Below are 13,664 nucleotides of genomic sequence, written 5' to 3'. Positions count from 1 at the left end.
TACAAACTTTAGCAAAACTCACCCATAGCCTTCCCATTGTGTTTGTCTTTCGCTCTCACACGTTTCTGAGACTGGTCACAGCTTGCTCCATTGGCTGCCATGTCCTCAAAGGTTTAAAACGCCACACAGGCTAAAAGAGAGGAAGACAACCGGAGGTTTCTAATTCAACAGTAATCTGCATGGAAACATTTCAACCTTTAAAAGCGACATATGTGAAACTGATGTGATGACGAGAACACCTCCTGATTACAAAGACAACATCCCAACACAAAACAATACCCGTTCTTATTACCACCGCTACAATAACAGTTACTTGTTTTATTGCGTTTTAAATCGATGTTCCTACGCTGTAGGTCAAACGGTGATGAAATAAGATGCGGAATGCGTGTAGTCATCGCTATCCACATGCTAGCCGGTTAGCCAACATGCTAACCGGGTTACGAGTGTCTAAATAAAACGGTTTTAGGGTCAGCAATAATTCTCCTTACTTGTCAAGGAGTGAGCACAAAACAACTCCACACAGCTCTTATAATACACCCTTTATATGGAATGAAAATAGAGCGGTGTTTGGGAAAATGTACTGAACCGTACCTTTCTCCTGTCTTCTTCAACTGGAAGTGAATATTGACCCCTTCAAAATAAAACTGCCGTAGTATCGCGTAACAATTTTCCTGCCGCGAGTTTAGAATAGAAAACTCTTTTAGAATGAAGTCTAATCGAAAATAAATATAAAATTTTCATACCTTCGGATTCAACTTATATATCTGCATATATATATATATATATATATATATATATATATATATATATATATATATATATATATATATATATATATATATATATATATACACAAAGTTGGGTAGGATTACTTTGAAAGAATACATGTGGATTACATGTATGCATGTACATACATTTTACTTGTAATCTGATTACTTTTGGATTACATTTCAAAGTAATCCTACCCAACCTTGTATACGAGGTCTGTCCAAAAAGTAACGGACCTTTTTATTTTTTTCAAAAACTATATGGATTTGAATCACGTGTGATTGCATCAGCCAAGCTTGAACCTTCGTGCGGATGCGTGAGTTTTTTCATGCCTGTCGTTGCGTCATTCGCCTGTGAGCAGGCTTTGAGTGAGCACTGGTCCACCCCCCTCGTCGGATTTTCATTGCGAATAAAATGTCTGAACGATTTGGAGCTTTGCTGCATCAAATTTTTCCAGAAACTGAGAGAGACCTACAGGTGGACACCATTCGGAAAATTCAGATGGCTTTCAGGGACGATTTTATGGGTATTACACAGATTAAGGAGTGCTCCAGCCAGTTTAAAGACCGCCCGCAGCGTCTGAGAGCGTGGCGCACTCCGAGCGCCGATCGACAGGATGAAACCCCGCTGAAACAACCAGATCATTTCCAAAGTGAAGGCTTTGTTGATCCGGGACATAGTGTGACTACCACAGAAATGGCAAGAGAGCTGGACATAGCACTTTTGCGGCACATTCCACTGTTACAGGAGATTTTGTAATGAAAGACGTGCGGAGGATTTCGCACGTCGGCACGGAGCCGCTCATGGCGCACAACAAAAAAAACACCTCCGTGTTGGAAGTCTCACGGGACATGTTGTGGCTTGTCCAGCTGTTACACAATTTCACTCGACTGAAAAGCCATCGAAAGCCGTCTGAATCTTCCGAATGGTTTCCAACATGCAGGTGTTTTTTTGTTGTGCGCCATGAGCGGCACCGTCCTGACACGCGAAATCCTCGGCACGTCTTTCATTACAACATCTGTTGTAACAGTGTAATGTGCCGCAAAATAGTCACACGATGTCCCGGATCAACACAGCATTCAGTTTAGAAATGATCTGGTCGTTCCAGCCTGTCGATGGCCGCTCGGTGCGCCGCGCGGCCTCCGCCGCTGTGGGCTGTCTTTAAAAAGGTTTTAAGACAACTTAATCCGTGTGATGCCGACAGAATCTTCACCGAAAGCCATCTGAATCTTTCGAATGGTTTCCAACTGGCTGTCTCTAATAGTTTCTGAAAAAAAATTTCATGGAGCAAAGCGGCAGTCGCTCTGCCATTTCCCTGACAATAAAAATCCGACGAGGGGGGTGGACCGGACCAGTGCTCACTCAAAGCCTGCCCACAGGCGAATGACGCAACCGACAGGCGTGAAAAAACTCACGCATGCGCACGAAGGTTCAAGCTTGGATGATGCAATCACACGTGATTCAAATCCATATAGTTTTTGAAAAAAAAAAATAAAAGGTCTGTTACTTTTTGGACAGACCTCGTATATATATATATATATATATATATATATATATATATATATATATATATATATATATATATATATATATATATATATATATATAAAAACCAGGATGCTTTTATTGTGAAAAATAAGAGTTGTTCTGAGGGCCAATCAGTGGTTGCCAAATTTGCCAATGAATAATAAACACAATTTCTTTCTTCTTCTGCCTTGTGCCACAGTCAGTGGCTGATATATGTGTATATATATATATATATATATATATATGTGTATATATATGTGTATATATATATATATATATATATATATATATACATATATATATATATATATATATATACGAGGGCTGTCAATAAAGTAAGGGTCCTTTTTATTTTTTTCAAAAACTATATGGATTTCATTCATATGTTTTTACGTCAGACATGGTTGAACCCTCGTGCGCATGCGTGAGTTTTTCCACGCCTGTCGGTGACGTCATTCGCCTGTGAGCACTCCTTGTGGGAGGAGTCGTCCAGCCCCTCGTCAGAATTCCGTTGTCTGAGAAGTTGCTGAGAGACTTGGCGCTTTGTTTGATCAAAATTTTTTCTAAACCTGTGAGACACATCGAAGTGGACACGGTTCGAAAAATTAAGCTGGTTTTCAGTGAAAATTTTAACGGCTGATGAGAGATTTTGAGGTGATTCTGTCGCTTTAAGGACTTTTCACGGTGCGAGACGTCGCTCAGCGCTCTCAGGCGGCGTCATCAGCCTGTTTCAAGCTGAAAACCTCCACATTTCAGGCTCTATTGATCCAGGACGTCGTGAGAGAACAGAGAAGTTTTAGAAGAAGTCGGTTTCAGCATTTTATCCGGATATTCCACTGTTAAAGGAGATTTTTTTAATGAAAGACGTGCGGACGGATCCGCGCGTCGGGACGCAGCCAACGCGGTGCGGCGGCACAGGAAAAACACCTCCGTGTTGATAACCATTTGTAAAATCCAGGCGGCTTTTGATGGCTTTCAGTGGAGTGAGTATATGAGAAATTGTTTAACAGGCAGGACATGTTCCAACTTGTCCTTAAGGCTTTCAACAGAGGTGTTTTTCCTGTGGCGGAGCGTCCCGACGCGCGGACCCATCCGCACGTCTTTCATTAAAAAAAATCTCCTTTAACAGTGGAATATCCGGATAAAATGCTGAAACCGACTTCTTCTGAAACTTCTCTGTTCTCTCACGACGTCCTGGATTAATAGAGCCTGAAATGTGGAGGTTTTCAGCTTGAACAGGCTGACGACGGCGGCTGAGAGCGCTGAGCGACGTCTCGCACTGTGGGAAGTCCTTAAAGCGACAGAATCACCTCAAAATCTCTCATCAGCCGTTAAAATTTTCACTGAAAACCAGCTTAATTTTTCGAACCGTGTCCACTTCGATGTGTCTCACAGGTTTAGAAAAAATTTTGATCAAACAAAGCGCCAGTCTCTCAGCAACTTCTCAGACAAAGGAATTCCGACGAGGGGCTGGACGACTCCTCCCACAAGGAGTGCTCACAGGCGAATGACGTCACCGACAGGCGTGGAAAAACTCACGCATGCGCACGAGGGTTCAAGCATGTCTGACGTAAAAAACATGAATGAAATCCATATAGTTTTTGAAAAAAATAAAAAGGACCGTTACTTTGACAGCCCTCGTGTATATATATATACATATATATATATTACAACAAAAATCTGACCTATACTCACAAACCAACCCTCCTAAGATACAACAAAAATAGGGCTGATAAATCATACACTTGTTATCTCAATTTTACTGCCTTGGAAACTGTGGAAATAAAATCAGGGCAATACAAATCTTAAAATAGGGTGATACAAAAAAGACATTGAAAATAACAGTTTTTGTATCACCCTGCTTTTCATCCAATCAGGAGCCCCTATTTCTCACCCCACCAATAACACACCCCCATTTTGTGTTACCCTGGTGACAAGTGCAGGATCCTGATACAGGATCCAGATCATTTCATTCAACCAAGATGTCTGATCAAGGTGAGAGAGTTTTAACCTCCCAAGTAGGGAGAATTCTACAACTTGAGTCTAATACTGAAGATGTGAGACACCAGTGAAGAGGACAATTGTGACTTTATAGAGAGACATAAGAACATTCCATAATTTACATATCTACATAATTTACCTGTGTTATTCATGTGTATGATTATTCTTTAACTATTTTGATGATTATATAGATAACACCTACTGTGTTATACTATTTATTATTAGCACAACTGTTGAATGAACCACAGATTCGTGAACGTTGTTGGTGTAGTGAGTAAATGAGTTATTAAATGGAGTTGACAATAATTATTGTTGACAGTCATGAAACGCAGCATGTCTGCGTCGTGTGCACCCAGTGCAATGATGAAAAGTGTAGAAAACAACTCACACGGCAACAGATTTCTCTTTGTGACCAAGAATCCACAATGAGGTGGCCGTTTTAATTTTATACACCTGCATGTTGATTACATGTGCCTATGTGGATCAAGACATGCTTTCTCACACACACACACACACACACACACACACACACACACACACACACACACACACACACACACACACACACACACACACACACACACACACACACACACACACACACACACACACACACACACACACACACACACACACACACACACACAAAATGAAAGGGACCAGGGGCCTGTACTACGAAGCGGGGTTAACTTACTCAGATGTAACCCAGGGTTAACTTCTTAAACCGGGGTTGAGAAAACCTGGTGTTCTCAAGCGGTGTTAATCGGTACTACGACGCTGATTAAGATGTTGATTTGTTGAACCTGTGTTAACCTAATTGGAGTTTGTGCGCAGTCACATAAAAGGGGCAGGTTGCAGCGCACGTCACCATTTTTCAATGATGGCGCGGTCACCTTACTTTACCAAAGAAGAATGCACTATTATTATGCGGAGCTACGAGGAATTTAAATTAACGTTAAGGGGGAAATCGAACACATCGTCTGCCAATAAAGCAAGCCAGGCTTGTTGGCAACGTATTGCTGATCGGGTAAATGCGTACGTACAATTCAATTGTTCCCCAAATCTGTTACAGATGATTAACCTGTGGAATGTCTGATATGTGTAAAATAATGACCTCCTTTCATTAATTACGCCCAGATGCAACACGATTCAGAAGTGGGCATAGGCCTACTAATAGATGTTAGGTAGCCTATTTAGGAAACATTAAATTAACCTATCTAAGGATTTAAAGCCATTAATGGTCATTCTGTTAACATAGTTCCATATATATCACTTTGAAGGTTATCCAACAGGACAGCCCCATGTGGGGAGAAAAAGAATGTGAAATATGTAATTATAGTAATTGTATATTAGAATATTTAGAAAAATCACCCCAAATCAAAGCAACCCTTATGTGGCTGAAATAAGTGAAAAGAAGGTGAGCTTAGAGTGGACTACACGATAATGGGTATATGAAATAGGCCGAATAGAACGGCTATACCTGCACATTGATACTGTGAAAAGATTTGTGATTGACATAATTGCCCTCGTGCTCTTCCAGGGGTGCACTGATTGGGATTTGCGTGCAATCAATGGCTCCTATTACTCTTGGGAATACTAGGAGAAATTGTTATTGATAAGCCCCACTTCGCCTAATTAATGGACATGCATTAGACCTATTTTGATATTAGTAATTACCCGTGATTGCATAAAACCCTTCTTTGATTTGCATTGCGGATAAATGGCCAGGGAAAACGACAAATGCATCCAACAGTTTAGATAGAGCAAGTACTACCTTGCGAATCATATGACATACAGTATTCTTGCTCAGATGTTCAGCATCACCGATGGAATACATAAATTGTCTACTGGCAAAATATCTAAGCGCAAGGCACATTATCTGCTCGATCGTCAGGGCATTGCTACGATGGGTGATGTTACAGACGTCTGGCCCGATCAGCTGACAAAGATAACGAATTCCCTCGGCTGAGAATCTATATCTTTCATGGAGAATATTGTCCGGGTATGTCAGCGGATTCTGGCGGTCTTTAAAAACCCTCGCGCTGCGAACAGAGCCCCTCACAATTTGTGCCCCAATATCAAACGGATCATCCAGGTAGGCCGGCATTGTCTTCAGAGTGATTGAAGGTGGATGGGCGGTACTTATAAAGGGAGTGGTTAAGCGAAAACCTCAGCTAACCTAGACATAACCTGCTCCGAGCAGGTTTGGCACACAGCGTAAATTGCCATGGCAGCATACCTCGATCAAAACCTATCCACCTTTCGTAGTACGGGTTAACCGGGAAGTTACTCCACACGTCATCAAGTTACTCCCGAAGTTACCCTGATAAGCCAGTAACCCCGCTTCGTAGTACAGGCCCCAGAACTCAACACATGATCAACAAACACAATAACCAAAACATAACAAATTGCGAGCATATTTAACATCCCCACCACTTGCTCTCATATTGTAAACAAAACAAAACAAAGGACAACAATAAAAAAAAAAAATCACAGTTCACTTTATTTAGCTCTTACTCTCCATATTCTCAAGTTCCAAAACGAAAACTTTTCAAACTTGAACAGTTAAAACTTTGTTGCAGGTTTTGTCATGACATCTGCTGCCATCACATCGGTAGGACAGTACTCCAAATTCACTTTGGTGTCATTTACGGTTGACCTCACAAAATGGTATTTTATGTCAGTATGTTTACATCTCTGTCTGTTTACAGGATTTTTAGCAAAAGCCATTACTCCCTGATTGTCCTCATAAATTGTAGGTGGTGCATAAAGACACCTGTCAATGCTGTTCAGCAGCTGTAGAAGATACAAACACTTTTGTGTTGTTGCAGCTAAAGCCATATAGTCCATGAGCCAGTCATGAATTTTGACCTAATTGGTACCACTTAAGGGAAAACAACACTTAGAATCCAGCCTCAGTATATCATGGCCTACACAAAAATGTATGATAGCCATCCCAGGGTGGTAGCTGTAGCCAGGTAGGGGTCAATGAAGAATTACACAGAGGTCAAACTTTAAAAATGCTCCAATCATGTTGAAAACTATATCACATTATTTGTCTGATCATAACAATTCCAAAAGGTATAGTTTGGACTATCTATGATGGAATGTTCTGAAGTTATGGGCTAAAAACAGCAAAATGGTGACAAAGGTCAATTTCATTTTGTACAGGGGTCAAAAGTTAAATTTGCTCCGATTTCAGCAAAAAAATGATGGAAATTATTGGTTGAAATAAAAGGATTTAATAAATGGAATAGTTTTGACTGTGTTGAATGCTTCGTCTCCAAAGTAAAGGTCAAACAAGGTCAACATCCATTGAATTCTATGACATGTGACATATGTTACCCTGTAACATGATAACTCAGCATGACAGATGGTGCAAACTATTCCTTTTAGAACCCTATTAACCCAAACAATAATTTTCATAATTTTCCACCTGGAGGTCTCTCACAGTTTCTGGAAAAAATTGATGCAGCAAAGCTCCAAATTGTTCAGACATTTATTCGCAATAAAAATACAACAAGAGGGCTGGACCACTGCTCACACAAAGCCTGCTCACAGGCGAACGACGCAACCGACAGGCGTGAAAAAACTCACGCATGCGCACGAAGGTTCAAGCTTGGCTGATGCAATCACACGTGATTCAAATCCATATGGTTTTTGAAAAATAAAAAGGTCGGATACTTTTCTAACAGACCTCGTATACGTATGTACATTTGAAGTTATGAAAATGGTTTGTTAAACAAGTCTGGTTTTCACAGTCAAAAAATTTTTTTTTTCTTCTTGGATTTTATGTTTTTAGTTTCACTGTGTTAAGTAGTTCAGAATGAATGAGACACTGGCAAGTCACTCAGGTGAGGTTGTGCTGAAAAAATAACACCAAACAAGTCCAGGTAAACCCTTTTTAAAAGGTAAATTATAAAAGGTAAAAACCAAAAGTAGTCAAAAATGGCGTTACGAGGTCTGTCAATAAAGTAACGGTCCTTTTTATTTTTTTCAAAAACTATATGGATTTCATTCATATGTTTTTATGTCAGACATGCTTGAACCCTCGTGCACATGCATGCGTTAGTTTTTCCACGCCTGTCGGTTACGTCATTCGTCTGTGAGCACGCCTTGGGAAGGAGTGGTCCCGCCCCCTCGTCGGATTTTCATTGTCCTTGAAATGGCGGAATGAAAAAGGACTTTTTTTTTTCCATCAGAATTTTTTCAGAAGCTGTTAGAGACTGGCACCTGGAAACCATTCGAAAAATGTATCTGGCTTTCGGTGAAAATGTTACGGGCTTCACAGAGAATAAGGACTGTTACTACAGCTTTAAGGACTGCTTTAAGGACGGTCGGCGCGCCGCGCTCCGACGACGAGGCACAAACCCCCGGATCATTTCTAAACGGATGGCTCTGTGGATATGAGACCGTTGTGTGCTCTTTCTCTGGTTATCACAAGAGCTGGAGATCAGCCATTTTCCTGGCAGATTCACTTTTAACAAAGATTTTGTCATGGAAAGCCGCGCGGAGGCTTCGCGCGTCAAGACCGATTCGCTGATGGAGCAAGACAAAGGAACACCTCCGTTTTAGGAGTGTTAGAGGACAAGTTGGGACATGTCTAGCTCTCCACAATTTCTCTTATACTCACTCGACTGGTAAACACTGAAAGCCGAGATAGGCATGTCCCAACTTGTCCCCTGGCACTCCGAAATAGTTGTTCCTTTGCCTCGCTCGATAGAACAACCTGTATAGTAATGTCATATTTTGTACAGTCTCTGGGAATTAAGGCATTACTTCCCTTTTGATGCCAGCCACTTACAATCATACTTGGTTTCCTGCCTTACACAGAGGGATGACTCAGACCTCTGTATGTTAAACCTGTTCACACGTGAATGTCCGCTTCCTCTGTATGATTAAACCTGATGTTCACACCTCAATGCTCAAAGTTACACTGTACTCCTAGACTGACGGACATCACCTTTGGTGAGGGTGGCACCAGATTGCTCTGTGACATCTCCACAGGGCAGCCACGACCAGTCATCCCCACCACATGGAAGCGACGCATTTTCAATGCTGTGCGCGTCCTTTCCCACCCAGGAGCAAAACCATCACAAAGCCGGTGACAGCAAAGTTGTCTGACCCCCTCCCACTCCCCCTCCTCATGCTTCACAGACCTCCTCACCATGGTGACAGAACCACCCCGTGGCCAGAGGCTGCACCGCTGATGTTCCGCAAAAAACGGCTGACATGGGCCCCGTGTTCATCTGTACATGGGTTGCCCAGACCTCTCTTCAGACAGAAGGTGACAGTTCACATTTGAACAGAGCCCTGGGGGGGTGAAGCTCCACCAGACCGCAGCATATCACGCCCAGGACAATAGACTGTGTGAACGCATCCATCATTCCATGAAAGCCACTCACTGGATTAACAGACACCAGAGGGCTGACCAGGCTTGGGTCATGTTGGGCTTGTGGACCGCCCTCAAGGAGGACCTCCATTCCTCATTTGTGGAGTTGGTTTATGGTCAACCCCTGCCGGTCCCCAGGGATCTCATTTCCGACATCACGGCCCCCTGGTCAGCGACCCACAAGACCGAATATCAGGACAGACTTCAACTTTTTTGCACCGGTGCAGACTTCACAGCACAGCACTCCATTTGCCTACACGCCCCCATGCCTGCTGTCAGCAGATTGTTTTAATTCATCATGACACCCACAGGGGACCGCCACAGGCCCCTTACGACGACCCTTTTCACATGTTGAAAATCTGTGACAAAAACTTCATGGTCAACATTGGCGGGAAAGCTGAACGCATTTCGGTGGACCACCACAAACCGGCCCACCTGACCTGGACAGGCTCATGGAGCTCGACCACACCCATCAACACAGGGCCACCCAATGACACCGGCCCAGCCATCCAACCCCACAACATGCCTAAACCTCATACACCCTGGTACAACGGAGCCGCTATGACTAGATAACCCCCCGGTTGGCTTTTTTTTTTCTTCCCTTTTTCTTGTTCTCATGGTGAATGCTGGGGAGGGCCTGTGTAGCGTGCACATGCACAGGCTTCTTTGGATGTTTCTGTGTAGGCTCTCAGTTGTCCAGGTGGTGTCCATAGTAGAGAAGCTTGAATCTTGGACTGGACTGGGTTGCTTGACGTGAGGACGTTTCGTTTCAAATCGCAGAAGCTTCCTCAGCTAAAATTCTTGCTCTGGTAGTCTGACTTCTGTCTTGACTCTTGTAGAGAAGAAATTCACCAAGTCATACGCTGTTCACATGTAATTGTCAGCCAAACGACACACACACAAAAAAAACCAACAACAAAAAAAAAAGCCAGCTGAATGGGAGCTAAAAGAATTGACTTACTGAGAAAGCATTACATGCCAGACTAATTACATTACCGAGACATAAATTCCACCCCAAAAAGCAATGAATGGCTCAATCAATCAGTGACTTTATGGCAAGTTTGTGCAAATTGGCAGCAACGTGTCAATTTGAGACTTTTCTGAGTGATACGCTGAGAGACAGATTCGTTTGTGGTGTAAAAAGTGAAAAATTACATGAACGTCTGCTAACCACTGCTCAGACGAAAGAATTATCACTCACCGAGGCTCACAAGATAAGCCTGGTTTTTGACATGGCGCAACAGGACAGAGCGAAAATTGTTTTTAAAGAATAACAAAGCCAGCGGTGTTTCAGGTGTCAGAAAATTGGACACACACCAGAGGACTATCATTTTAAAATGGTACAGCGTCGAAAATGTTTTAAGTTATATTGAACGGGTATGTTTGAAAAGACAACCTAAAACGATGGGAACTTTAGCGAAGAAGGGTGGAGCCAGACAGCTGAACGCCAATCATCTATCGCGGACCAAGCGAGGTGAAGGAGGTGTGGAGCAGATGACAGGACCTGCCCAGACTGACAGCTCGCCAGAGGAGGAGCCCGTGTGGAATAGCCCACAAAAGCACCCCGAGTCATCTTGAGCAAGCACATTGTCAACAGTGGTGAGGAAAAATACTCCCTGAATTAAGTGTATAAACAAACTAGGCTACCATAGAGCAATTTGCACATCTTGGCTGCATTGTGGGATCTTGGTTACAACACAATCATCCAAAATAGCAGGAAGCAGTACGGACTATGATGATTTAGATTAGTTTAAACTGAAGTTGCAGTTTTGTATTCGTCGTGGACCTGCCTGTGACATCCAGGAGTGTATCCAGCAGGAAGAACTGATTGCTCTCACATACACAGCATCGGTCCAGAATCCACAGTGTATTTTGACAGAGGAGGATGACAGAGTAGTAGTCAAAATTACTGTATGCCTTACCAACTATACAGTGGATACCCCATCCGGACCCGTTGGGTTGCGTTCAGACAAATATTTCAAAATTATAACTCAATCAATCAATCAATTTTTTTTTATATAGCGCCAAATCACAACAAACAGGTTGCCCAAGGCGCTTTATATTGTAAGGGCAAGGCCATACAATAATTATGTAAAACCCCAACGGTCAAAACGACCCCCTGTGAGCAAGCACTTGGCTACAGTGGGAAGGAAAAACTCCCTTTAACAGGAAGAAAACCTCCAGCAGAACCAGGCTCAGGGAGGGGGCAGTCTTCTGCTGGGACTGGTTGGGGCTGAGGGAGAGAACCAGGAAAAGACATGCTGTGGAGGGAGCAGAGATCGATCACTCAGTTGGGGTTCAGGTTCAGTCACGTCAGCAGACAATTAATGTACTGAACTTTTGTGAAACAATGTCATAGCCCCGCCTCTGTAACACTCAGCCACTCATAAATAATGACGTTATTGCTGTTATATTTTTTTATATTACTGTTTTGCACAACGTAACATTACTGGGTGCAGATCTTTGATGCAGACGTGAACAAGTATATAGCCCATATTTGCCACTGACTCAGATAAATCCATATGCTCTCATCCAAAGTGTTGATTAGTTTTTTTTTCATACATCTCCATGCATCAACTATCTGACACATTCCATCAGTCTACACGCAATTAGACACTGTATCACTCGTTTGCTTGCACTTGACTAATCAACCCTCATGTCAATTTCTGTTTGCCATTCAGTTAGATTAGCTAGAACTTTATTAATCCCTTGGGGAAGACTCCCCCAGGGAAATTGATGTCCAGAAGCACTGTATAGCAGCACACGGGGTAAGAAGCACACATCAAAAGTATAAGTAAAAAAAAAAACAATTTTCAAAATGTAAATACAAATATAAATACCAGAAATGCTGCTTGCTTCTGGCTACTACTGTTCCTCCTCTTCCCATTCCCCCTGTCTTCCCGTTTCTCCTCCCCCAAACAAGGAGTCCCACCACTCTAGTCTGATCTTCCACCCTGTCCAGGTCCACACAAATTGGTTTGTACTCTCAAAGTAGTCTACAACATAACTCCTTCAGAACTGACATGGGTGCCTTAGTGGGTTCTCACACACACACGCACACAGAATAAAACAAAAACACAAATAGTCAACAAGTTCACACATATTCATTGATCAAACATGAATAATAAGCTGTTATATTTACAATGAGAAACAATTTCACAGAACTACACATCAATAAGCATTAAAATTACCAACACGGGGACAGGTAGTCTTGTTCTTCATATGCGGTGGGATCATACAACTCAGTTTTCTTGCACAACCATTCAAGTTTATTTCAAGTCTGAGTGCTGAGCGCTCCTTGCATGGTAGACGAGATGAGGAACAGGCGCAGGAACAACACAAAACAGCTTGTCTAGTTGCTGAATGACATAAGAAATTTGAACACACATTTTCAAACTGGGTTAGTTTGAATCAACCACACAGCACAAAACCTATACATGTCTCTGTCTCGACATGAAAACCTAAAACCAATTTCAAATTATATAACTATCATTAAATAAACTGCCAGCTTTAGCTGGATGGAAAAAAAAAAAAAAAAACTGGAATTAAATATTGACAAAGGTGATGCTTGAGGTTTTATTATAGAGCCCTTAAATGGGTCACTTTTTTAAAAAAAATTCTGGAATAGAATACTTTCAAGGGAGTTAACAGTATGATCTGCATTCCCTGGCAAAACTGTATTACCTTCCTTTTCATTCATGTTTCCACTGCAGCACAGTTTACCAGCAGGCATCAGCTGACTGATTTAGCACAGATGTCTTACTGCTGTGGACCCAGAGAACATCTGGTTGCTGCAGAGAGTGACTCCCCAGAAATGAAAGACAACCAGTCTGCCTGGTACAACAACAGAGCTGCTATAGCCCACATGGTTACCAGTTTGATGTGTTGGTGGCTGCAGCAACACACTGCACAGTGCGTGCTCTGCTGATCTGATTTTAAGGCGCTCCATCCAGCTCGCCTCCTCAGCCACAAACTG

General features: G+C 42.4%; 1 protein-coding gene across 1 annotated transcript in view; it reads right to left on the bottom strand.

Moving 5' to 3' along the window:
• The window catches only part of LOC117508945 (vacuole membrane protein 1-like), a 65,975-nt gene extending 65,312 nt beyond the window's left edge, over window positions 1-663 (bottom strand). Inside the window, exons 1-2 of the mRNA XM_034168780.1 lie at window positions 592-663; window positions 23-130 (exon numbers count right to left, since the gene is read on the bottom strand). Of these exons, the coding sequence (XP_034024671.1) occupies window positions 23-101 (79 nt within the window). The 5' untranslated portion in view covers window positions 102-130; window positions 592-663. The remainder of the gene's footprint in view (window positions 1-22; window positions 131-591) is intronic.
• Between the last annotated feature and the right edge of the window lie 13,001 nt (window positions 664-13,664).

Source organism: Thalassophryne amazonica, chromosome 4 (genome assembly GCF_902500255.1).
Source record: "Thalassophryne amazonica chromosome 4, fThaAma1.1, whole genome shotgun sequence".
Classification (NCBI taxonomy): domain Eukaryota; kingdom Metazoa; phylum Chordata; class Actinopteri; order Batrachoidiformes; family Batrachoididae; genus Thalassophryne; species Thalassophryne amazonica.
Note: the sequence above shows the minus strand (reverse complement) of the source record. Positions and strands in the feature narration are given on the sequence as shown.